The 27,357-nt window shown below is 43.4% G+C and overlaps 1 protein-coding gene and 1 long non-coding RNA gene across 6 annotated transcripts in view; one reads left to right on the top strand and one right to left on the bottom strand.

Moving 5' to 3' along the window:
* Window positions 1-13,545, bottom strand: part of TRIL (TLR4 interactor with leucine rich repeats) — an 82,613-nt gene extending 69,068 nt beyond the window's left edge. For all 3 annotated transcript variants that reach the window (XM_072964763.1, XM_072964762.1, XM_072964764.1), the window contains exons 1-2: window positions 11,099-13,545; window positions 1,121-1,247 (exon numbers count right to left, since the gene is read on the bottom strand). In XM_072964763.1, coding sequence (XP_072820864.1) covers window positions 11,099-13,537 — 2,439 coding nt within the window. In that variant the 5' untranslated portion in view covers window positions 13,538-13,545 and the 3' untranslated portion in view covers window positions 1,121-1,247. The remainder of the gene's footprint in view (window positions 1-1,120; window positions 1,248-11,098) is intronic.
* LOC140697394 (uncharacterized) overlaps window positions 11,409-27,357 on the top strand; it is a 37,798-nt gene continuing 21,849 nt past the window's right edge. Inside the window, exon 1 of one of the 3 annotated variants that reach the window (XR_012074387.1) lies at window positions 11,409-11,563. This is a non-coding gene — a long non-coding RNA (uncharacterized lncRNA). Of the gene's footprint in view, window positions 11,564-12,192; window positions 12,329-13,214; window positions 13,350-27,357 lie in introns of those variants that run through there. The other 2 variants (XR_012074388.1, XR_012074389.1) reach the window with 2 other exon arrangements.

Below are 27,357 nucleotides of genomic sequence, written 5' to 3'. Positions count from 1 at the left end.
CACCTCTGGCCTCCCCTAATCGGATGGCAATCACAGCCCGAGAGCTGATAACACAGATTATCCACGTTTTTCAGCCTTATTCAGCTCCCTTATAAGGAAAAACTATGCCCCTTGCAGGCTTGTAGACTGGAGTAGCTATTATAAATCTGAGCTTGCAGATGAGGGACTGAGGTCATCTTCCCTTTTCAGTAAAAATAGAAAGATGTTAAATGAGGAAAGAAAATGTAAGAAGCCATCTCCCCCCCCCTTTCTTATATACACACCCCCCCACCTATACACACAGAGTCTTTTCCACTGGGCTGTGTCTCCTTTTATGGATGTGTATTCACAAGAACAGAGATATTGGTTTCTGTCCCCTGGGGAAATGATGATGAATACGCCAAGGTCAGCGGCTTCATCAGCTCAGGAACCTGCTCACTCTGGCAACTGCAGATAATCATTTAGCTGGTGGGCCTGGTTGCTGTCCCTCAATTCATGCCTCACCATGTCGCTGAAATGTCCCTTATCTCATAAAAACACTTGTCTTATTGTGTCTTTCTAGCGCAGAAAGAAATTTATAAATGATTGTTTTGTCTTGTATTTTTTTAAAGTGTCAGTCATGATTTTGTGGTGGAAAAAGTTACTAAAGAACGGGGACTACGTGGAAAATAAAATCAGTGTGTCGGCAACAATGTTCTGTCCCATATCCTAGAGAGCAAAAGCTCAGGCTTCAATAGATCCAAAAGGTCTTTGACGAAAAATTCTTCCTACCATGACTCCTCTCCTAACAGGCTTAATGCTTAAAATTTAAAAAAAAAAAAAATTCCACTGGCATTTACTGAGAACCTACTATGTGAAATGCCTACTATGCCAGATGACAGGACTCTCAACCTAAATCAGACACGATTCCAGATTTACTTGAAGCAACATGAAATCTCTACGTAGTATGCAAAGGGAAGAAATGCATGTTAAATTTCCCAAATGTTCCCTTTTTGAGAACCGTATTCCTATACTACAGGTAGAAAAAGTAGAAACATATGGTACTCCCAGTCAAACAGACCATCTTACACCACCCATCATTTTTCAACCATTGCTATATAAATGTACATTTGGCTGGAATTACAGCTATTAAATGACTTACCCCAACACATGAGTGTCTATGACTTATGTGAACAGTCTGCACGTGTGTCTCAGTGGGGAAGGCTGGACAGTTGCCTTGCAGTCCTCATCAATAAGCAGGTAGCCAGGAACTCTGGGCTAGCCGGGCTCTGTGGAGACACAAAGAGAAATGCACGATGCGGTTCTCCTCTTAAGGGAGCTCACAAACCAGTGGGAAGAGCTAACCTCACAGCACAGGACAGTGACCTGTCCATGTCAAGGCAGAGGGAAGCATCTGCGGCTGAGAGATGTACTACATGTCTCTCATTAAATATTTACAGACAAATATTGTAACGCTGGGTATTGCCCTTGACGTATTATATAGATTAAAAAAAACGGGAGCAAATAAAGGCCAAACTACTTAGAGATGATTTTTAACGTGTTAGACTGGGGAAAAGAAATGTTCGCAGGGAATCTTAAGAACAATTCCTGGTGTTTTGTCAGTTGTCACGTGTACATGCAAGGCGGCAGCTTCGGGACTGACAGCCAGGACTCTGGACCAGCCTGGCTTCCAGTCAAGACTCAAACACCTCCCCACTCAGCGATCTTGCTCAGAATACATAACTTCACGGCGCCTTAATGTCCTCATCTCTAAAGTGAGGACAGTAATGGTACCTACCTCAGAGGATTACTATGAGGATGGAATGAATTAATGTAGAGAAAGTTCTTAAAATAGTGCCTAAAGCAAAATTAAATGCCTTTGTCCCCAAATAGTCAATACTTGAGTCTTACATACTCACTTGATGTAACACCCATTTTAAATCTTTATGTACATGAAATAATACAGATGTAAAACCAAGGTAAAAATCTCAAACAGAGCTTCTCCCTTCTATAAGATGTTCCACGTTGCCAGTTAATAATACCTTTGATGTAAAGAATATGAAAAGTAAGCATTTTTGTTTACTCTGTGATAATGAGTTTACCTAAAATTTTGAGATCTGGTGATTATGAAACAGTATTGGATTTGCACAGTCCTTGCCAGGAGAGGGGCATCTGTGGATTAGTCCACGAAATAAGAATCCTGCCGTATCTAATTCTTGGTGTTCCTCTGCTGCTGGTTTGGTTTCAGGTTGAGCATTTGTTTAGAGTTCAGTGTGTACAACAGAAAGTCACTACCTTTTATAAGACAGGGTTTCTTCCTACGTAAATGCAGTATATAGGAAGATGCCTAACTGAGGATTCATGATACCATGATTGATGATGTTCTCAAGTTGACACTGAAAGCCCCAACCACAGGGCTTTAAAAAGTACACAATTCTTCACTCTCCTTCACTTGAACTCTTTCAGATGTTACCTAAATATAATCCAACTTACAGAGCTGTTCATGACAAAAGGAATCTCACCTTAATTTTATTTGGAAAGGGGTCCCTGTTTTACATAATGTTGGGGGGAATAGAGTTAAGTAAAAATAAAACATATTCCTGGGTGCTAATTTGCATGTATATTAGCATAAATTAGCACACAAACTTAAGAACCTCTGTGTGTGCAAAATCTCCAAAAACTAAAATTTAACATATTAAAAGAACTAGTGGAAACTTATACAAGAGATAATGGAATTTCAACAGAGAAACATTTTTTGAAAGAAATAAAATATGCTAGGAAAAAAAGATATGAGAGATGAATAATTCCTTAAAGGGCTAACTAGCAGACAAATAAGTTGGAAAAAAATTAGCAAACTTAAAGATAGGTCCATAGAAATTATCTGAGCTGAATCACAAAGATTTTTTAAAGTGTTAAAGAAAAAGAGGTTCAGAATATCTGAGACGCACAGAGCAATATCAAGTGGTCTAACACACACGTAATTAGATTTCCAGATGAAGGAGAGAAAGCCAAGCAGATGGAATATTTGAAGAACTATTTCAAATGGCTAAGAATTTCCTAAAATTATTGAAAGACAATCACAGATGCAAGAAGCTCAAAGAGACCTAAGCAGAGTTTTAAGAAATAAACCCACATATAGAGTCAGTGGAATTTTTTCAGCAAAAGTTTCTGGACCAGTAGACACATATATGCAAAAAAAAAAAAAGTTAAGTTTGCTGGATTCATACTTCATACCATATAAAAAATCAATTTGAAATAGAACATAGGTCTAAATGTAAAGAAAAATACAGCTAGGAAAATAAAAAGGCAAACCATAGACTGGGAGAAAATATTTGCATAACATATATTTGACAAGGGACTTGTGTCTAGAATACATAAAATATTCTTATAACTCACTTATAAGAATACAAAGAACCCAATAAAAAACAAAAGATTTGAACAAACACTTCACCAAAGACACACAAGTGGCAACTATTTACATGAAAAGATTCTCAGTAACATCAGTCATTAGGGAAATGCAAATTAAACCAAACAAAATAACATTACACACTTATTAGGATGGCTTTTTTGAAAAAGAGAAAAACCAAGGGCTGGCAAGTATGTGAAACAATAGGAAATCTCATTTATTGCTAGTGGGAACGCAAAATGGTACAGCTACTTTGGAAAACAGTTTGCAGTTTCTTACTAAGTTAAACACATACTTACCTAACAGCCTAGCAATCCCAGCCCTATTTACTGAAGAGAAATGAAACACATTTCCATACAAAGACTTGAATACAAATGTTTTAGCTGCTTTATTCACAACAGCCCCAAACTGTCCATTAACCGGTAAAGAGATAAATTGGACTGCGTAAATTAAAACTCAAAAAACCTTACTTTAAAAAATCAAATTTAAAAAATAGAAAGGAAGAAAGAAAGATGATAACATGACAACTAAATGCAATGTATGATCTGAACCAAGGAGATAATAGGTAAAAAGGATATTAACAGAGTTGATAAATTTTGATAAAGAATTTCTACTGTATTGCACAGGGAACTATATTCAATAGCTTGTAATAAACTATAATGAAAAAGAATATATATCACTGTGCTGTACACTAGAAACTAACACAACATTGTAAATCAACTATACTTCAATTAAAAAAGACAGGTGATAAATTTTGAATATGGAATGTAGATTTGATAATAGTATTTTATTAGTATTACATTTTCTGATCTTGATCATTGTACTATGGTTATTTAAGAGAACATCCTTGTTCTTGGGAAATACAACTGAAATATCTAGCAGTAAAGGGGCACAAAGTCTGCAGTTTACTCTCAAATAGTTGAGAAAGAGGACAATAAAGCAAATGGGGCAAAATTTTAACAACTGGTAAAGACGGTTAAAGGGTATGCAGAAATTTTCTGAAATATTCTTGCAACATTTTTGTACTTTTTCTCTTAAGAACCAAGTAAGAAAGAGTAGGGTTAATAATGAGTGACACCAACAAGGAAGAAAAAGAACCACCTAAATAGACTTAAGCACAAGGTAAAAACAAACAAAGGTGTATGTGTGTGTGTGTGTGTTTGTGTGTGTGTGTGTGTGTGTGTTCAGCAATCAAAACAGAAATAGAAAAAGTATATGACCAAGCAAGGTGTTTGAAGACAGTGAGAGCACATAATTGAAATCTTCCAAGAAACAAACTAGATTCTCCTCAGAGCAAGTCACCCTTTTCCTTGGCACAAACCATGTCAGAGAGTCTTTCAAAATAAAAGGGAAGCAGAAGTCGACACCTTCTGAAAACTGAGCCCAGAGCAGATGGGCTCAGGGTTGTACTTAGCCCAGGGATATACTCAGCCCTGTTATCTCTGTGGAGCCTTTCCCGAGAATTGGGGAAGTGGTAAGTGTGCAGAGGTTAGAAAAGACAAACAGTAGGTACATTTTAAATGTATGATAAGCAGCCCCTAAGAAGAAATAGAAACTGTGCACATGCAGCAAAGGAGCAAAACGCTTCAGAGAGAAGAACTAGAAAATATCAAACTAATTGTTTTTTCTAAAGACCCTCCCACCTCCCCCCTCAACACACACACACGCATAGCTACCATCATCAACAATACAACCACACCTATGTGGCTACCAATTTAAAAGACAGGAGATTGCTAAAAATCAAACTACCATATGATCCAGCTACCAACTTCTGGGTATTTATTCAAACAAAACAAAAATAGTAACTTGAAAAGATATGTAGACCCTATGTTCATTGTGGCATTATTTATAATAGCCTAGATATGAAAACAATCTAAGTGTCCATCAACAGATGAATGGATAAAGATGTGGTGTGTGTGTGTGTGTGTATATATACATATATATATATATGCATATATGATGTGGTATACACACACACACACACACACACACAATGGACTATTACTCAGCCATGAAAAGAAAGGAATCTTGCCACTTTTGACAACATGGATAGACTTTAGGTATTATGCTAAGTGAAATAAGTCAGACTAAAAGACAGACACCATATGATTTCACTCATATGTGGAATCAAAAAAACAAAACAAACAAAATTCCTAGCTATAGAGAATAGATAGGTGGTTATCAGAGGGGACGGGGGTCGGGAGTGGGCAAAATAGGTGAAGGGGGTCAATTATATGGTGACAGACAGTAACTACATTTATTGTGATGATCACTTTGTAGTTGTACCTTGTATACAAAGATCCAAGTATTGTGTTGTATATCTGAAATTAATGTAGTGTTATACATCGATTTTACCTAAAAAAAATTGCTCAAGGGGTGCAAAAGGTAATTTATAGCTTCAAGAAAAGGGGTAGAGGGTAGAGGAGGATTTGGGAAGACTGAAAGTACAGTTGATCCTCATTATTCACAGATTATGTATGTGTGAACTCACCTGCTCACCAGAATATCATTGTAACCCCAGAATCAATACTCTGTAGCACCCTCACTGCCACTGGCTGACTTGCACAGAGCAGCGTAAAATCCGAGTTGCTGTGCTATTCCCAGCTGGAGCTGAACAAGGCAATGTTTTGCCTTCTTGTTTCATATCTCATACTGTAAATAAGTGTCCTTTTCAGTCTGTTTAGTGCCACATTTTTTGCATTTTTGTTCTTTTTTGTCAGTGATTTTGTTGTTTAAAAGGGCTCCCAAGCGTAGTGTGGAAGTGTTGGCTAGCCTAAGCACAGAAAGTCTGGGGTCTGTCTCAGGGAGAAACGTGTGTGTTAGATACACTTCCTTCAGGTATGAGTTATGATGCTGTTGGCCATGAGTTCAATGTTAATGAATGAACGAAATGTATTAAATAAGGTATCTTTAAAGAGAAGCACACATAAAATAAGGTTATGTATTGATAAGTTGATGAAAATGTTGTGGACAGAGGCTTGCAGGAAACCTAACCCTGAATTTCTCCCCGGAGAAGCTGTTCAGTATTCACTGAATCAGCATTTGCTGTGAACTTATACAATATAACTTCCGTAAATAAGGAGAATTGATTGTTAGAAAGAAACACATCCAATTCACAATGGTAGTTGCTTCAGAAGACAGGGTGTGCGGAAGGAAATCAGGGGTTTTCTCAATGAAGACATTTATTAAGGCTGAAAACAAACGTCACAAAATGTTAACTGTTACTGAGTGGTACTAATATGGGCGTTTGTTATTATCTGCACTCATTTTAATTTCCTGAAGTATAAATCCTAAGGACACCATAGTTGAGAGAGAAGGGAGTAAGAGGGTGGTGACCGCTGAAAGTATGTCTCCACACACTACAGTGTGCACATACTAAGAGTTAAGCATAAAATCATCTATAGGGTAAGCATTACTTAACCAAAAACTATAACTTGGGAAGATGAATAATTGCTCCTTGGCTACAGCTGGTCTTAACATACAACAGTGCTGCCCTGTCTCAGCATAACCATGGCACAGAGCTAGCATTCATAAAACTTTGCTGAGTTTGAAAGAGATGTCATGAAGTTACATAGTTAGGAGGCGATGTTGCTTGAAATGCTGGTGCATGACAGTTTGTCCAGCATCTGATGCCAATTCACAGCCAAATTATAAAGCCACGTTTCTGTGTCAATAAGGAATCACATCACCTGTAGCTTAAAATCCCTCAAAAGATGTGATGGGATACTTAGGTATTCTGCTACAAGATAAAGCAAACAGATATCAGGAAGCTACATTTTTTCCCTAATTATTTCAGTAGCCAATAAAAGTAAAATCTCCAAATACCTCAGTCTCCTATGCAAAAATGAAAAGAATACAATTCACCACATGATTAAGAAGGATGTAGTGACCTGAGATCCCTAGGAAAAAAGCATTTGTGCATGCAAAGTATCCTTCTAAGTAAGCTAAAAGTGAAAGGAGACTTGGAAATGCTATCACTAGGTTAATGGGAAGGGAGCCACTATGTAAGCAAGACCATTGACACATCCTTAGTTCTGATCTAAAGGATGAATTAATTTATGCCGAGAGTTTAATAAACATAAGAAAGTCTCCTCAAATCCTAGTATATTCACATCTTTTTCTAAGTAATGAGAAAATATTTCGAGAGCTATCCTTTCACACTAAATTACAGAAGCGCCTCAATTAACAAAAACAAGGGGAGGAAAAAGACACTGTACTCTCATTATCTGAATTTTTTTGGTTGGCTAGGGCTTAGCAGAAATGCTTTGTCCATGGTATTTCTAAAATGAATCATACAACTGTTCCCCTGGACACAGGAGACTGCTGCTACCCATAATACATTTAATATTTATTGAACATCTGCCCTATAACTGGTACTGTCAAATGCTTTTTACTCATTTATTCCTTAAAACTGCACTCTGCAGTCTGCACCCAGGATTCCCGTTTTAACTGCTGCAGAAGCTGAGGCACAGAGAGATTAAGTAAACAGAAAGAATGCAGCCTCAGATGACTAAAATTCTTTCATCACTTCCTTAACATCATTCTGAATTTTAATGATGCTATAATTCTCTGAGATGGTGAGGATATAAGGCTGCGTAAGAATCTGTCCTGATCCTGGGTCATGGTCTGGAATTTTGAAAACATTTCTGGCATTAGAATGCTTCATGCTTCATTGTCACTTGTCTCCAAATCTCAGAAGCAGAGCGGGGAGTGGTTATGTACACATACCAGGTAATCCAGTGTTCATTGTAATAGTTTCTTAATAATACAGTAGCTTCCCATAATGCTGTATGTCTGGTGAAAACAAGGTGCTTGGCAAATTAGCGAAGATGTTCTGATTACATGCTAATTATTACCTGGCAGCATCACAAAATGATCTGCCTTATGAAAGCAATAATCTTACTGGCTGAGCTGAGCACTACTGCACTAACATTCAACTGCTTCGATGGCTCTTTAATTGAACACTCCTACCTCCTATAAAGTTTATTCTTTTTTCTTTAGGAATTGTATCTTTTCATAAACTTTTTAATGGCAAAGATGGCCACCAGTTCAAGATAATACCTGCTTATTATTGACCCTGAGAGTCAAAGGGCCGGACTTTTAATTCAGTTTCCTTTCAACAGCCAAAGCCTGCTGAGAGCCATCATCCTCCTGTCACTGGTGTTTTAACAGCATTTTCACACCATGGCTGACCATCTGCTTTTAGAGTCATCTCATTGTTTCTTTGGGCAGAAAGTCACACAACCATTTCTTTAAAATAAAGTCCACACTCTACTGTGGAAATGGAAATTTGAAAACACTGAAAGAGGACAGAAAGACTTCTGGCCTATGTTTCATTTTCATTGATGAAAACTGCTATAGAAAAATGCAGTGTACCATTATGACATTGTATATTTGGAAACTCCAATAATAAACCATCTCCATTATTAAGTGGGTTTATTGACATAACTGAACATAACAATGTATAACATTTATTCATTTCCCACTGAAAGACCTTCCAGTGAAGTTGTGTTTACATGGATTCAGGCATTAAGCATTTTCAGTGATGTCCTGCAGTTGAAAGGGTGGGGTGGTGGGAAGAACCAGAGGTCTTTTTCAGATTTTCAATGGGACTCACTTTATTACATGGTTGTGTAAAAGCAACAGCTAAGAAATGCAATTGCTCCATGAATGAAAAAGCCAGGAGCACGAAAAGTTCAAGATAACTGCAAGGTTGGAAATAAGAGCAAACAACTACACCTCCCTCCCAAGTACCAGTATGCTCGGAATCTGAAGCAAGCCCTGGCAGCAAACTAAGAATGACAGTCTATTTCCTGTGGTTTATTAAGTTTTGGCCCCACAGATAAGACTGCCAGAAAAGCAGCTGTACTTTAAGTGGTCTGGACATTTACTCATCTGAACATAAACAAAGATCAGCTCATTTAAATCCCTACATGCCTACTCAGCTGCTGGGACAAGGGCAGGCCTGGCTCAGCAAAGGCCAAATGGAAAAGGAGTGGAATGGGGTTGAAGGATCCCTGGACTATGACAGATTCCCTGAGTCTTCAGGACCCTCAGGGGCTTAAGGCCCTAAACAGAAGATTCACTGTTAGCCTTAGCACCTCTGCAGTGGCCTCCCTGGCACCCCACTGCCAGTGAATCCATAACCACGGTGAATAGAACCATCACGTACATCCTTTAAGTGACTGTGTTTTTAGACCACACACAAAATTATTAATGTAAACCGAAGCACTACATTTAGTGATAAACACCTACTTCATAAATATCAGGGAATGAAAGCTTCCCAAATAGTTGAAAACAACTGAACAAATAAAGGAGCCTAACCCTAAGTTTAAAACAAAAACATTTAAAAGAAATACTGCAATTATTAACTAAAAGATAAGATTTAATAACATGGGAAAAAAACACTGGGTAGTAGAGGGATTAATTTGCAGAATATAATTACTTCACAGTGAGATTTAAATATTCATAACAATCTCCTGGTTTTAGTAGACACAGACAGCCACTGATGGACATTTTTTCACATTTCTTCCAATAAGCTCTTCCCCTCTACTCTTTCATACAGAGTAAGACAATAATGTGATCAAACATTATACCATCAACTGCAAGTCATCTTTTGCTCCCCTCCTATTAGGAAATTACCATGACCACTTGACTGTGCCACTCAAGAGAAGCAGGGCACAGTCAACTGGGTGTCACGGATTAAAAACACGAGAAGTACCACATCACATTTATTCCAACCTGGACACATTGTCAGAGATGTGGTAAGTGAACTAGAACACTGGCGTTCCCTATGGGGTCATCAGTTATGGACACATTACATTCTTTTATCGAGCCTGGCATTGAAATCTCCTTTTCCATCTATAGGTTTTTAAAAATAAAATACAAAAGCCACAGGAGCAACCCTGACAGAGAAGTCTTGCATGCAGCCTTCTCCTGAGAAAGCATGTAATCTTAGTTAACCCCAAGGTCAGAAAATGTTCTTGTGGTGTTAATGTTACAAGGAAAACAGCTGAACTGCCTGGCTCAACTAAAACAGTCCTTGAGCTTATTGGTCAGTTTGTTAAATGTCAGAGCTCTTCACATTGTTGAAAAAAGAAAAAAAAGGCATCTCTAATTATTTAAACATTAAGTTATCCTGAATGTTCTATTAAACAACATAAAAGAGTTCCTTGGCAAGTGTGTTAAACTTTACCACCTGTTTACAACATCCCCCTTCTTGGCAGAGACCACCAGACCAGTTGAGTCAGTTGCCAAGCCTCCTTTGAATTAGTAATAAGTTCTATTTTCCTTAAATAGAAACAAAACTCCTAAAACTGAACAAACAAAAAAGCATGCATCCCAATCTCTTTCTGGCTACACTGGGGGCAAAAGCTCCCTTTTCTACCCCAAAGAGGGCCAGGCTATTGCATTGCAATGCCACAAAAGCCATTCTCAGAGCTGCACCAAGGTCTCCACGTACAGAAGGCCTCCCACCTCTGGACCCCACCATACATTTGTTCCCTTGACCGCCAATACCATCCATTTACTTCATGACTGAGTACTGGGATTGGGGGATGGTGCCGAATTAGCTGTTTGTCCCCTGTGGCCTCTCTGGCAAGGGCACAAAAAAGGAGAAATATAAGGTATGACAAAACGAAATCTTCCCCTGAGGTGGGCTGCGGGGTCCCGCGGATTGGTGGCTCCTCAAGACCAGTGAGAGGGCCTCCACACCCCTGGAGGCCCTGAATCTACCTAGTCAGCAAATCGCTGAAGGAGGTGCTCCTCCCGCCTCAAGCTGCCGCCCGCGCCGCCGCCCCCGCTGTCCATGAAGCGGTCGCACGGGAACTCGATGAGGTCCGCCTCGCTGAGCGCGCACACGGCGGTGCGCGGCCGGTGCGACTGGAATCCCGAGAAGTCGGCTGACACGCCGGTGCCCATGGAGCGCAGGGGCCGTCGGGTAGAGTACATGTGGCGAACGTGGACTGGGGCCCCGCCCTTCCGCCTGGCCCGCAGCTTCCTCCGCAGCCAGCGCGACGCCCAGGCCGCCAAGGCCAGGAGCACCAGCAGCGCGTTGACGGCCAGCAGGGCTAAGGTCAGCAGTTGGTAGTCGACGCTGCTCCGGCTCCCCGGCTCCGGCAGGGTAACCAGCCCGGCGCAGTGGTCCCGGGGAGCCACCGGGCAGACCCGGCCACCGAGCACTCCCTCCACGCACACCAGGTAGGGGGTGTCTCCGCGTAGTTCGCGCAGCGTGGCCGAGTCGCTGCGCTCGGGCAGGTAGACGAAGCGGTGGAACTTAGGCTGCTGGCCAAAGCGGTCGAAGAGCAGGCGGAAGCGCGCGCCGCCCAGCGGCCTGGGGCTGCGGTGCTCACGCACCGCCCAGCGCACCGAGGCGCTGTCGGCGCCCACTGCCTCTACCGTCAGGTTGCACAGGATGAACTTGTTGAAGTCACACGGGTCGGACACCAGCGGCGGCAGGCCGACCCCGCCGTCGGATTGGGCGGCGCTCTCCTGCTGCTGCGCGGCCAGGCGCTGCTTCGCTGCGTGCTGCCAGAGGTCGCCGCCGGCTGACTCAGAGCCGAGCTTGGCCGTCGGGGTAGGCTCCGCGTGGGCGGGAACTGACGGAGTAAGACGTCCCCGCTCAGGCTTCTCGAGCAGGTCTAGGGGGTGTGACGCCGGGCTGGCGGAAGCAGCGGCGTTGGAGCCCAGCTGCTGGAGGCCAGGGCGCCGGCTCAACCTTAGGGCGCTGCGGTTACCCAAGAGCTCCCTGGCGGCTCCATCCCAGGCAATACCCGGCAGAAATCGACCCCGTTGCTGTGGCTGTAGCTGCGGCTGAGGCGGCAGTTCCTCCGCGAGGGCACCTGCTGGGAGCGCCACCTTCTCCCCTGGGGCTGTGGGTAGGGGCCGCCGCTTGCCATCGGCAGTTGGGGAAACCGAGGGAGAGGGATCTGCGCAAGATTCGTTCTGCAGTTGCTGGTCATCCAGGTAATCCAGGTACTTGCCCCGCAAGGCCGGAGGGTGGCGACACTGTACGAAAACGGTGAGGAGCCGGCCCTGCGAGTGCCAGTCGCCCATCCAGCGCTTCAGGCCCCGCAGCCGGCAGTCGCAGGTCCAGCCGTTGCCATCTAGATCCAGTCGGTAGAGGGCCGGGCTGGCCGCGAAGATGTCCCCGGAGAGGGCGCTGAGCGCGTTGTCGCGCAAGCTGAGCTCGCGCAGCCGGCCCAGGTGGCCAAAGGTAGTGGGGTGCAGAGCCGACAGCTCGTTGCCGCTCAGGTCTAGCGCCTCCAGGCTGTGCAGAGGCTCCAGCAGCGCCACGGGCAGCTGGCTCAACCGATTGCCTTCCAGGTGCAGCTCGCGCAGGGCCTCCAACCCCCAAAAGGCCTCGGGTGCGAGGTGCGTGAGCTGATTGCCCCTGAGCGAAAGTAGGCCGAGGCGCGGCAGGTGCTGGAAGACGCGCGGCCCGAGGTGCTGCAGGCTGTTGGCTGAAAGGATGAGGGTGGAGAGGGAGCGCAGCGGCGCGAATGTGGCTGCGTGGCGTAAGGAGGGCTGCAGCTCGTTGGCAGAGAGGTTGAGGAAGCGCAGCTTCCCCAGCTGGGCGAAGGCGTTCTTGCCCAGAAAGCGGATCCGGTTGGCCTCCAGATGTAGGTAGAGCAAGTTGCCCAAGGGGGCAAAGACGGCATCCGGAAGCGCCCCCAGGGCGTTCCCGTCCAGCCGCAATTTGACTAGACTCTCCAGGCCCTCGAAGGAGCCGCGGCTGAGGCGGCCAATCTCGTTCCCGTTGGCGTAAAGGATGCGCAGTTTGCGCAGCGGTGCCAGGGTGCCCGGGGCGAGCGCCTGCAGGAGATTGTTGCCCAGGTAGAGCTCCTCCAGCCGCGAGAGCTTCTCGAAGGTCTTGGGGTGTAGGGAGCGGATCTGGTTGTACTGCAGGTCCAGCCGTCTGAGCTGCCCCAGGCGGTGGAAGTCGAAGGCCGTGATGTTGGTTATGAAGTTGCCGCCGAGGCTGTAGGTGAGCACGTCCTGCGGACTCGGGAGCAAGCTAGTCTTGGGCACGGCGCGGAGCCCCCTGTTGGTGCACAGGAGGTGCTGGGGGTGCTGGCAGTCGCAGCGCTCCGGGCACACCGGCTGGGCCCTCGGCGGGAGCGCGAGGCAGCCGCACACCACGAGCAGGAAGCGCACGGCGCGGGCAGCCTCCATTGCCGCCCGCCCTGCGTGCTGCGACCGGATCGTCCTCTTGGCCCGCCGGCTCTGTGTCTCCTCTGCATTCCCCTTGGCCTGGCTAGAGTCGCTAAATGGCCTCTTTCGGACTTCGCAGCGCCGTCCAGCCCCTCCTCCGCCCTTTGTCCGGTGGCTGGCCCGGGTCTTTGCAGGCGGGCTTTGCCCGGCCAAGTCAGGCGGCGCTGGGCGCTCCGCGAGCTCCGGGTGCTACTTGTTGCATTTCTGCAGAAAACTGTTTCTCCGGGTGCGCGTCGGGGGGCGGAGGGAGGGAGCAAGACCTGAGCTTTTTGTTTGCAGCTTGAGTCCGGAGAGCTGGATTCCCTGGCACGGATTCTCCCCGCCGAGCGGATTCCCCAGCTGCAGGCGGGAGCCCTTCCAAGAGCTCCTCCGAGCGCGGCTTGGCTGCTGCGCCCCGGCGGCTCAGCCCCCGCAGCCGACGGCTCCTCGCTCCCGGTCCGGGACCGGTAGCGCGGTCTCGGTGGAGCAGCACCGGGAGGAGTCGGGGTGTGCAGGCTGCGTCCGGAAGGGACCCAAGTCGGCCAGTGGCGAGCAAACCGGGCGGAAATTCGTTCTTCCCACACTCTGCCCCCCGGGGATGCAGGCGGAGAAAAAGGAGACGGCGGAGGGAGGACAGACCCCGGCAGGGGGAGGAGGAAACGCTAAGTGGCTCCGCGTCTGGTCGACCCGAGCCCGGGACGCCAAGTGAGAAAAGTAGGGATTAAAAACAGCTGTACGGGTCGGACACGCCAGGCTGGGGGCGGGGGTGGATTACCGGGCGAGCAAGCGGGATTTGCAGACAGAGACCTTTTTATTTTAGACGAGTACACCAGTCGCTTAGGAGCAGTGCTAGTACTCCTCTTACTCGTTTTCAAGTTTCTTGCTCTTCCAGGTGCCACCTTGCAAGCAGTTCGGGCGGCAAGGAAACCGCCAGCGTTCTGCAGAAAGTTTTGGGGAGCCCAAGGTTGTCTGCCAGGAGCTGTCGTTGGGCTACTATCGGAAGAGGCTATTCGAGCCGTTCTGACTGTTGCGTGTTTGGGTTTTTGACATCGTTGGACCAGTGGCCGGTAGCCGAGGAGAGGCACCGCCCCTTTTCAGGGATCCGAGCTGAGTAGTTGCTTGGCCCTGCCGTAGGCCAGAGAATGGAGAAAGCTCAGAACTGGTTCTACCACCTGAAAGTATCTCTGTCAGATTTTGGTGATTTAGTCCCATTAATTCTTCTCCAGTCTTAGGGCCCTTGGGGTAGGCTCTGCACGTGTACATGTACATAATAACCTTCAAAGACCTTCTGGTGCCTGCTACCTGCTGGGCCCTCCCCCGTTATGCCTGGGCTTGCCGTGATCTTCAAGATTTTTGGCCCCCAATTTTTTAGATACGGCTTAGTTGGGGAAGAATAAACATTTACTACCAATAGGGAATAGAACTTTTATTAGTAGCTCCTTTCAGGGCAGCTGCAGCTGACAATGAGACTGGGCAAAGTAGAGCTTTTTAACTGTTCCTGCAAGCTATCCCCGCTCCCCCATCTCAAGGGGTTCAGAAAATGTAATTTTAAAGACCTACTCTATGGAAAATGAAAGAAAAGAGACATATCCTCATCTCAAGAGGCTGACAGTCTAGTGGGGACAGCAAGACATGAAAGGTTAAATAATAACATAGGGCTATAATATGAGAAAGCTGCTGAGATGCAGATGATTTTGAATAATTCCAATGTTCTATGGTGCTTAATTGCCTCATTTAGCAATTCACATAGGCAAATGAATTGAAAGAAAGATGAGACAGACCATCGGCAGCATGGTCAGGGGTGAGCAGGGACCTGGGCCCCAGGGAGGTGGGGTTGGAGAATGGAAGGCAGGTAGGTAGTGAAAGGTCCATTCAGGGCACAGTGAACAGAGCAAGTTTGCTTGTGATTTGCTTTGAGTTTTTGAATAAAGGATGAACTTGGGGGACCAAGTGTCTGTCTGAACAAGATGAAAGATGAAGTTCCCCAAGCAGTTTGGTAGTTTGGTTTTTAGTTCTCATTGTGAGAAACTTCTGAAACCTCTTTCATTCTTGACTCCAGTCCTCTTTATGAAGGTCTGGCTGCACTAGAGGGTAAGGCCCATTATTGTCTGGTGTAGCACAAGTTCTCCTGATCCGGGCCCCAGAAACTACTAGGAGGACCTCAGGCCTTGCTGGTAACAGAGGCCGTCCAATTTTTCAGAGGAGAGAATACTAAGAAGCTGCTGTCTTTTAAGTTGAGCCCCTGGGATGAGCCACTGGGATCTACCTGGGATGCGGCTGTAGCAGCACCTGCATTTGAACCTACAGCCTCGGGACATACAAACAGCCTGCTGCGCAGGGTAGAGGCTGGAAACTGAGAGGTGTGCTGTGGAAGAGGGCATGAAGCAGACATCAGACCCTATTCCTTTTTTTTTTTTTTTTTAACTTTTTTTTAATTGAGTTATGGTCATTTTACAATGTTGTGTCAAATTCCAGTGTAGAGCACAATTTTTCAGTTATACATGAACATACATATATTCATTGTCACATTCTCTTTCGCTGTGAGCCACCACAAGATCCTGTATGTATTTCCCTGTGCTACACAGTACAATCTCAGACCCTATTCCTTTGCGTAAGCTTCCTCCTCTCCTGACTCTTTGAAGAAAACTTTCAGAGTAAACTTTCACAACAGCAGACACATTCCCTCAGAGGCCACTCTAGTTTGGCTGATCACTCACTCCACTGGGGGTGTCTTTCCTTTGTAGATGCCGCTAAGTAAGATTTACAAAGTTATCAGACCCCTGCAGATGTTCAGGATGTTTTATTGTTTTGGCTGTTTTTGGTATTATTGCCCAGTGTTTAGTATTTCTACCAGTAGTTGTGGATTGCAGGTAGAAATAACGTGATCATATGTGGTTTCATGACAAAAGACAGTTGCGTTTCCATAACATTCTGTTTTCTCAAAGTAATCCATCTGCCACATGGAGTTAACCGTGCTTAAAATATATATATAGTGTGCAGATTTCACACAGGTGTAATCAGTTTCTGATGGGTGTTGCTAGCACCCCGAATCCAGTTTCAGTAAGTGTAAGATTTTGAGATCTGCACATCAAGTGTGTGTTTATATGAGTTCATATAAATTCTTTCTGAAAAAGTGTGATTGCCATCTTTTCAACAAATGCTTCCCTTTTTAAAGGCATATTGCCTGAGGTCAGCTCTACAAATGAATGACATTAAAAACTTCAGAGTACACATATGTGGTATTCGTGTATCCTCCAGTGGTCTCCATGTCTGTAATGCTGCATGTTCAGATGTTTGATTTACTTTCAGACCACCTCTCTCTTCCAGGAGTTAAAATGATGTTCTGCTTGAATTGGGGAGTACTTAGAGCCCCTGGTAGTGAAAAGCTCTAAAAGCAACTCCAAAGCTGTGTGTTGCTGCTGGTAATCAGGCAAGAAGCACTTAGTGCAAATTCAGCATGTGCCACATCCCAGAGTGAGCCCTGGGAATTCGGAGCTAATAAGAGACAGGGCCAGACCTCAGGGTGCAGCAACTTAGTGGGGAGGCTGATGGGTAAGGAGCAATTGCCACGCCAGGTAACAAGAGCTGTAGGAGCCCTGTGGAGGGCCACCTGGCTGGACTGAGAGCTTGAGGAAGGCTCCAGAGGTGGGAAGTGCCCAGTACTACCTAGGTAACAAGAGCAAGGCCGTAGAAGAGGAAGCCTGGGGACACATGCCGGAGAGTGCCTTAGGAGCCTCTAAATCTTCTGTCTGAATCTTTGTTGGTGAGGTTCTTTTGACATCTGTCATAACAACCTTGCTCATATGACTTCCAAATAAATATTCCCTTTTTCTCCTTTAAGGCTTTCAGCAGGCAGTTGACATAATCATATCTGCACTGCAACATCAAGAGGTATTTCTGCCTAAACTAAGTAGGTGCTACCCAAAGAAAATGTTATCTCCCTAGTTCTTGCTTTCTCGAACCTTGAAATCAGTGACAGAGATTTGTGTGGGATGTATGTTGATAGACCATCCAGACCAAGGGATTCACTTATGAAACATGCATAGGCATTGTACAGATACTATATACACAACACCACTCTGGGGCCAGGGCAATCTGAGCCCGTCCCCTGGACCCTGCACTTCAGTGGGCCGTGTTCAGGTCCTCCTCTGGTTGTGTCCCTCCCCATAAGAGCAGAATTTCAATTCCAGGCTTCCAAAGAGATGCACCCACCCACTGCCCACACCCCCACTCCTGCTCAGGGTTCCCGGGATCCTGGACTTCCTTACTTAACTGCCTAAGTCTGTGTAGGCCTTTTCCCCATCTGTCCTCCTGGGGTCCAGTCATACCACAAGTGAATATACCCCTAGGGTCAAGAGAAAGCTCGAGGGCAGCTGTCAAAAAGAATCTGGAGGTGTGGGCTGGGATTTCCACTCTAATGCCCGGGAGGCCTGTGGGAGATGCCTGGTATTGCAGGAGCAAGAGGAGGAGGCATGGGTCAGGGTTTTCTCTCACACTCTAACCCCGGGCTTCTCAGACACTGGAGACAGTTCTGTCCATATGTAGCATTTTAGGAGGAGAAAGTACATGTACTTGGATTAAAGAACAAGGAGAAAAAATTACAGGAGTTTGAAGGAAAGCATTTTTTTAATGTAAATTCTGCTTTATTATAACATAGCCTACACCTAATTTTCCATAAAGAGCAATAATTTTTAGTAAGAGCAAGGACCTCATTGTCTCTATTTAAATGCCTGTCTCTTAACTATGCAATGTCTTTGTTTATAAATGGATCCCAACTTGATCAGTTTCCAGGAGAGTCAAGTATTGATTATGCTCACATGTATAATTTGCATAATCACAAGTAGAAATCAGGAAGGAAAGCTGTTCGTAGGAGAAACAAGAGCTTTGTCATTTCACTTTTGGAAAGCTCGCTCTTTAAATCTCAAGCACACTGGGGGTAGTTTTAGAGGTCAGAAGCACAAGCAAGTTTGGGCTGATTCCCTGACAAATGTGTGTGGCATAAAGGTTTTCAGCTATTCTTGCCCAGGCATGGAATCTTCTTGGGCTTGCCAGGGATGCACACACTTTCTTCCCAAGCAACCTGTGGTTCTTTGGAGCTTCAGCTGTCGAGGCAGGAAGGATTCCAGGCCATGTCTTCAGCAGCTCCTGGAGCTGGCATGAGTTGGCCCAGGCGGCCCAGTGCAGGACAGGTTAGGGGGAGGAGAGCGCAGGCCTGGCTCCCCGCTGCAGGGAGAGGTGGGCCTGCCACGCCCTGCTGGAGCAGCATGCAATGTACACTCGGGGCAGCCTGCAGAGACGGCAGCTGTTTCCTCATCCCTCGTGAGCCAACCCCAGACAGGCAGTGTGGTCCTTGACACGGATGAAGTAGGAAGCTGAGAGTCCCAGTGGTCCCTTGGCATGTTATCAAATGACCTCCAAAACTCTCTTTCTCTGAATTGAGCCTCATTTTAGCCCGAGTCTGAGAGGCAAGTTGGGGATTAGGAATGTGAATTCGAGAACCACTGGTTTACAGTACTTTTGCTGATTCTCCATTTTTGCCCTTAAGAAAATACAGGAATGCAGATTCCTAGATGGGGTATTAACCTGATTAAATCAGAATCTCTGGAGGCAAGTCTCTAGCATCTGCATTTATAAGCCACCAGATAATTTTTATGCACACTGAAGTTTGAGAAAATTAATAGACAGTATTTCCAAAACACCTGTTCATAATTGGCTGATCATATTCTAGTAAGAACACCAGTAATCGCGGCACTGACGTAGTGGTGAGTGCCAGGCAGTGGTCTAAACATGCTACGTAAAGTAATTCACGTATTTCCACAACCACCTTGTAAGGTGAGAACTAGTGTTATCCCCATTTTACAGAGGAGGAAACTGAGGAGCTTATTAAAAATACAGGCTCCTAGGCCCACCCCCAGAGAATCTGATTCAGAACCTCCAGCGTTGGGCCTAGGGCTCTTTATTTAGCACATTCCCAGGCACTGTTTTCCGTATTGTCACTGAATGAGAATTCTTTGGGGCTTATTCAAACATTTCAGTGTCTCCTTTGCTAGGAGCCTGGGGACTGACAGAGTAGACAAGGCCCATGCCTTCTGGGAGCTCAGCACGGCTGGGGAGTTAAATGCACATAAGTCGGTACTCCAGGAGAATAGTGAAATCATAAAGAAACGCAATGAGCACCATTTGCTGTGCTCATAGCAATTATCTTTTGAAAAGAAAATAAAAAAGAACCAGAACCTTTGTAGAAAGCATCAGCCCACATAACACTGTCTGTGTTTAAGGCCATGTGCAAAGTGACTGCTGCCAACTGTTCAAGGAAATGATGTCCTTGGAAAAAAAGTCCAAGGATTTTATGTCCAAAGAACATCTTTATCCATCAGTTCAGAGAAGCCTGATTATTTGAAACATGGATAAACAGGTTGCATATCTACCAGAACCACAGTGACCTGTAGGCACTCTGGCAGGCTGAAAAAGGAGAGACAGTTGTGAATGAGCATGAGAGCTTAGGAGGTAAGGCAAATCCACATACTATTTGTGGTTGCAGGATCAAGTTTGTTTTTGTGTACCTAAAATTTTATAGCAGTAGCATAAGGATGTTGTCCATCAGAGTAGAATCGAGTCAGTAGCCTAAGGAAATACTTTCGATATAAAAGTATCTCTTGTTCCTAAATACTGAAATAGTTGTCATCTGCAGGAACCAGACATGTAGTTGAATTTCATGGTACAGCTTTTCACTGTTCTTTTATTTGGATTTCTTCATATTACAGTAAGAACATTTATGTAACCATGTGATATCCCCACCCAGCTGGAAGGACGTCAGACTTGTTTTATTTCGTTTTTGTGCCACTCAGCAACTGTTGTGGAATTGTCAAAGTGTTTTGTAAAAAGCTAGAGGAAAATTTTTGAAATGTTAAACAGTTGTCTTTACGTGATGAGAAAATAATTGTTTACACTCTGTGTTTTGGCATTTTCTAAATGATGAACAGTTACTACAGATTTCTTTTAAACTGATAAAAAAAAGTTTTAAAAACAAAGGCTTCCCTATCTGATATCTGGTTTCAACCTTAACATTTCTCATGAGGCAGTAAGGTGAGGATTATTTGTATCCCCAGTTTAGAGGTGAGGATGCCAAGTATTAAAGACATTAGCTACCTTCTGGGATGAAGTCTGATCATTCTGGGATGCTCTGCCTCTGTAATGACAGAGTTCAGACCACAATCTTAACCATTAACTTCTGACCCCAGGATTTTATGGTTGGACCTCACTAGACTCCCTGTTGATACATGCCTTTATGTACAACTAATGAGGCCAATTCAGGGTGATAGACTATTTAGACTAGTAAATGGTACAGTAAGAGCGCCAGCCAACCAGGCTTGGCACTGCCCAGTCCAGACAGACAGGCCGTGAACAGCCAGCCCAGCCACGCCAGGGCCCCCCAGCTGAAAGTGGACTCGCCTGTACTTGATTAAACTTTTTGAATGGTGCTTTAGACATCTCATTCTTTCCCTTAATAACTACCTTATTAAAAACAATTTGAGTAAGGCTTGGGCACAATAGTCTGTAACCATGGGAAACAACACACACAGCCTTCCTGGGTCCAGGCGCTTCCACATGGCAGACTTGCCTGGGGCCTTTCTGGGCCCAGGTGCATTGCAGTCCCTCAGGCTTAACACAGTGTTGGTAAGAGGGCAGAGATGATCCACTTTGACAGAGCACAGGTTCTGTTTTAAATTTATGATTCAGAAATTGCCTCCCACTCTCTTCAGTGGACTGACAGATATATTGGAAGGGAATTTAATTCATTAAAAAGAATTGTTATTCTCACAACTTGATCTGAGTTGTTATAGTTAATGGCTTAAAAATATTTGTAGGGGGTCACCTCTTTTGAAGAGTGTTGACTTCAAGGATTAGCAACTCATCCTGTATATTTTCTTTGATTTATTCTCAAATCCTGAATGTACATGTGTCAAGAACCCCCCTTTCCAAGAAATACCCCCAGGGAACTGTAGCCATCTCCTTATTCCAATGTCACAGTGTAGGGCAAAAAGAAGGGAGGCAGTTTCATACCCATGTGGTAAATGGGTATGAAAATTGTGACTCTGTCCTGGCAGGAAACATTGTCAGTCTCCATAAGGGAAAGAATTCTGGACAGTCAAATAATTGACTATATACAGTGTAAAATACCCTCAAACTATTTGCAGATTTCATCAAAAGACCAAATGTTTTTTACTTCAGACCAGGAACATGGCCGGAAAAGAAATTAGAGGAAGTAAGCATCCATCCCCTTTTCAGTCTCTGTAATTTCTATAAAGATTTGCACTTTGATTATGCTTACCAGCACCATATGCTGGAGTGAGACTTGAGATCAAAGGCTCCAGCCACAGCACTGGAGCCTTGCTGTAGGAAAGATCAAATGTTTCTGTTGGTGGATCGCTAATGGATCTGTGAGGACACTCCTCCAGCTTCCATGCAGCCCTATTTAATTTCCAAAATATAACTGATGCACCTCAAACTTGAACGCTTTTAGCATCTTTTTCATTCTCTGCTCTGATACATTGTAGGTTGAAAAAAGAGTGGCTGTTACCACAAAGGTAGTTAGAACTCAAGAATTTTCAAAGGCTAACTAACTTGTCAAGTTTTATAGTGTGCATGATTTTAAAAATTGGGGGAGTGAGGGATGGCTGACCACTGCTTTGGTCAGTGAGAGAATCGATATAGTTTTCATTCTACTTTTCTCTGCAGTAAAAATTTTCTGTGATGAAAGTTTGTTTTTGCAGTTGAAAAATCTTTGGTAAAAATATACATGATAACATATTGCCTCTTGCTTTCCCCGTTGCCCTGCCATGTCCTCCTTTCCTTGTTACAAGTGGTTTTTCTTACAATCCTTTTTAAAAAATCAGACTTGAAGAAAGAAAAATACCATACATATATGTGTAATCTTCAAAAAAATGACACAAATGAACTTATTGTCAGAACAGAAACAGACTCACAAACAGAAAATAAGCTTATGGTTACCAGAGGGGAAAGGGCAGGGGGAGGGATAAATTGAGAGTTCGGGATTTGCAGGTACTAACTACTATATATAAAATAGATTAACATCAAGGTCCTACTGTATAGCACAGGGAACTACATTCAATATCCTATAATAACCTATAATGGAAAAGAATATGAAAAGTAATATATATATGTATATGTGTAACTAAATCAGTACACCAGAACTAGCACATTTTAAGTTGACTATACTTCAATTAAAAATAAAAAAAATTAAAAATTAGCCTTGATAATGGAAATAATCTTGGATACGTTCAAACGATTTACTACATGCAGTATAAAGACCCCAAAAGCATTTGCAGGTGTCATCAAAAAGCCAAACATTTGTCATAAGCTGCCCATGTGATATGTATGGGGTGATCAGAAGATGGAGTCCACTTGCTCGGTCTCTGACCGTGAACCACATGACAGTCTCTCCAATCAGTGGTTCATTTTATCCTCAATAAAAAAGGAACAAATAATACTTGCCCAATGTATAAGTTTTGGGAAATAATGTAAAAGTGCTTACAAATTATAAGTGTTAGAAAATAGGATTGTTGCTAACATTTCAACTTCACGTGTGCCTTCTCAGTAAAAATCTGAGGTCCCCCAGGTTAGGACCAAGTCTTATGCACAGTTTTTTGGTGTCCTGTGTGACACCCAACAACATCTTTCTTGAATTGTAGGTCTTGAATCAATGTGAGGTTGAGCAGAAAGGCAAAGAGGAGGAAGGCACATTCTGGGGTAACTGGTTCTTCTCCCTTTCCTTGTAGGTTCTGCTTCTGTCTTTTCATTGTTTCCTTGTTTTCCTCTAGACTGTCTGGGCCCAGAGCACAAGTCTTCCACACATAGGTTCTCCCCAGACAGCTGTATGAACAGCCCTAGGTTCTGAGCCAGCTCTGTGATGGTTGAGTTCACCCAGTGAACCATTTGGCCGCTCTGGGCATCCTGCTCTATGAAGTGTGGTTATAATACACCAGTATTTGTCCAGAGGGTTCTTAGCAGTAGTGGCCCTGGTGAAGTGAAAAGATGATGAGGGCAAAAAAGGAGGAGATTCTGTGGTCAGGATGGGTCATATACCATGTCTTGGTCTTAGAGAGACTCAGTGTACAAGAGCATGTTCAAGGCTTGGAAAAATCCTACAGAAAACAAAGAAAAAGTAAAGAAAGATGGCAGGTAGGACCGTTAATCTAGTTTGAGACACACTGGACTGAAATGATCACAAAGATCCCTTCCAGCTTTAAACTTAAGGAATCTGTTGCATTTCTTCCATGGAACATTATTCAATATCATTAGAATTGTTAATGATAAAATTCTTTAAATGTGGTGCTTTATTTGCTCTTGACTGATCTCAACAACTTATGGTATCCAATTGGTTTTGTATTAATTCACAATGAGCAGGATAATATATACTGAAGTTGTCTGCAGTCTCTTACCCTCTTGGAAAAACTTGTTTTCTTTGCCCCCAGGTTATCAAACTAACAAATTATTAAACGTGTCTTTCTGAGAGGATACAGGTGTTAGAACCCCATAGTTGTAAGCCATTAGGTATATTGATGATTCTGAGCTAAATAACTGTTGAAACTTCAAAATGATTATTTATCCACTGCTTGCACGGATGGGGTGTTTCCTGGGAACCCAGCCATTTGGGAAAAACTCCAATAGTGAAACCCTCAGGGTAATTACCCTAACATCCTTGGGTGTAGGAACCCCATTGATAAGACTCTCATGATTTTCAGAGGTGATGGAATATAAGTACCAGCTTAACTAAAATTCTAGAGTGGTTTTCCATCTGAAACAGGTGGCTACAAACACCTGCCAAAATAATAGCCAATAATGACTAGCATTTACAGAGTGCTTGCCATGTGCCAGCAACAGTTTTAAGTCCTCTCCAGGTATTAAATCATTTAATTCTTCAATAACCCCAGAAGTTATTAGCTTCCTTTTATAGATAATGTAATGTAAGCAAGGAGAGGTTAAATAGCTGGCACAAGATTGCACAGCTAGCAAGTGACAGAGCTGGGACTTGAACTCACATTTTATTCACACTTTTCAAATGAATCTTTGACCACAGTGTCCTTGGCATCACTAGAGTCATTTTCTTGATACATAACATTTTCCAGACTATCATCTACCATTTCATACACATTGTTTGAACTGTATCATTTTTTAATATGATTTTGTCAGTGGAAATTTTCCAAGCCACCAACACCTATTCACATATAATTAGGTCACATGTTTTCTTTAGTTCTACTGCAGGGATATTTTCATGATCTCTGTAATATTACCACTTATAGCATTGCCTCCTCCCCCATCACTATACTTATTTTAAAATGAAGAATAGATGTTTGATATTACAGAAGCAGTATGTGTGCATTGTAGAAAGCCAGAAAATACAGATAAACAACAATAAGAAAATAAGCACCATATTCCCACTGTGGTAGGATGGATAATGGCCCCTCGAAGATATTTATGTCCCAATCCCCAGACCTTGTGAACATGTTAAGTTACATGGCAAAGGGAAATTAAGGTTGCAGGTTGAGTTACAGTTTCGAGTCAGTTGACCTTGAGATGGGAGAGTATCCTGAATTATGCTGATGGGCCCAGTTATCACCAAGGCCCCCCAAAATGCCAGTGGAATGCAGAAGAGAAGTTCAGGGTGACATAATGTGAGAAGGACTCAACCTGCTGTTGCTGGCTTTGAAATGGGAAAGGTCCGTGAGCCAGGGAATGTGGGCGGCCTCGAGAAGCTGGATAAGACAAAGAAACAGATTCTCCCCTAGGGCAGCCCTGTCTACACCTTGATTTTAGCTCAGTGCAACCATGCTGCACATCTTACTTACTGAACTATAAGGTAATACATTTTTATTGTTTTAATCCATTACATTTTTGGTAATTTGTGTGGCAGCAAGAGAAGATTAATACACCCACCAACTAAAAACTGTTAAGTGCTAATCTTTATATTTCTGGATCCTTTTATACATTTTTTTTTTACTAAAACAAGATCATGCTTTTGTAAACAGCTTGTTTTCCTTTAATAATCTTTCTCTTTCCTTGTCAATAAATTTTCATAGCATCTCATAGCACAATCATATTGAAATTACCCTAAATGTCCTAACTATTCCTCCAAAGCTGGTTTGTCCAAATCAGGATTTCGGCCTGGGCCAAGCATTTTTAATGGCTTGTATGTCCCTTAGGTATTTTAAATCTATAACAGTCCTTTTTTTTAATCTACTGATTTTCCTTCTCAGTGTTGTCTGATTGCTTCCTCGTGTGGTCACTTGGCTTGCTCCTCTGTCCCCGGTATTTCCTGTAAATCGGAAGTTACATCAAAGAACTTGGTCAATTCATGTTAGTAAATTTTGTCTAGCATACGTTGTGGGTGCTGTTGTGTGTTTCATATGGCATTGCATCAGGAGGCGCGTGCCATCTGGTTCCCAGCGTTATATACTGAAACTCAGACTGTCCTCTGGTTATGGGATGGCAGCCCAAGCTTGCTGCCAGAGGGATGCTATTCCCCTGTGACCAGAAAGTGTTCTGGGATTTACTCTAACATCATACAGATGTGCAGTTTCCCCTCAACTATTCATCTACTGGCCAACTCCATTTGACAATCCTTGCTGAATTAGTGTTCATTAGAAATCGCAAAGTGGTGATTTGTCTAATGCTGTCATTTTTCTACATTAATCAGCTGCCATTTCTTAGTGAAGAGATGCTTTCCCTAATCAGCTAGATGTATTTGGTTACCTTGACGAACATTTTGGGCTGGGGAAACAGAAGTACTTCTTCCTTTCATTGTCAGTTCTCAAAGGGAGGAATTTAATAACAACCTCAATGATGACAACTGATTTTTTTTCTGTCTCTTTTTGAGTATCATTTTAAGCTCACAGATTTTCACAAAATCAGAGTATTTCTTTCTACAATTTTTCTGTGTGACCATGTTACCAATTGGATATATGTTTAGGTTTTTCAATTCTAGGGCTTTTTTACTTGTATTTTTTAATAGGTGATGTGTTTATATAATTCAGTATCAGAATTATCTGGAAAAATGTTCACAGAGAAGTCTTATTTCCACCCATGCTCCCTTCTCTCCTTCTACAAATAACCGTATTTTATTAGTTTCTTATTTTTATGTCCAGTGTAGTGGGGACCTTTTTCATACATGTGTCTGTGTGTGTGCATGTGTGTGTGGTGTAGATCTGTAGCCTTATTTTAACCCCTCCCCACTTCATACACATACCCTTTGCTTTTTTTTTTTTCACTTAATGGTATGTTCTGGAGATCTCGCTGTATCAGTACATACAAACCTTTCTCATTCTTTCTTTAGAACTTCTTAGAACTCCACTGTGTAAGGTACTGCAGTTGATTCAACCAGTTGCCTGTTACTGAACTCTTGCATTCTTTCTAACCTTTTATTATTGCAAACAATGTTGCAGTGCACTGAGCAGATATAAATGCAGACAGATTCCTAGAAGTTGGATTGCTGGGTCAAAGGCTTATTACATCAATAATTATCCTTATGTTTCTAGATTATCATCCAAGAACTCAGTACTCTTAACTATTATGCTAAATTGCTTCTTGACAGTCTTGGTCTCAACACCCACATGAGTGCATTAAAAAAGTGGGGCCTTAAACTAAAACATCTTGACAACACTAAGGTGAGAATATGGAGCAACTAGAAATCTTGTACAATGCTAGGGGGAGCATTAAATGATACAATCGTTCTGGGGAACTGTTCGGTAATTTCTTTATTGTTAAACTATATCTGTCCCATA

Source organism: Vicugna pacos, chromosome 7 (genome assembly GCF_048564905.1).
Source record: "Vicugna pacos chromosome 7, VicPac4, whole genome shotgun sequence".
NCBI lineage: Eukaryota > Metazoa > Chordata > Mammalia > Artiodactyla > Camelidae > Vicugna > Vicugna pacos.
Note: the sequence above shows the minus strand (reverse complement) of the source record. Positions and strands in the feature narration are given on the sequence as shown.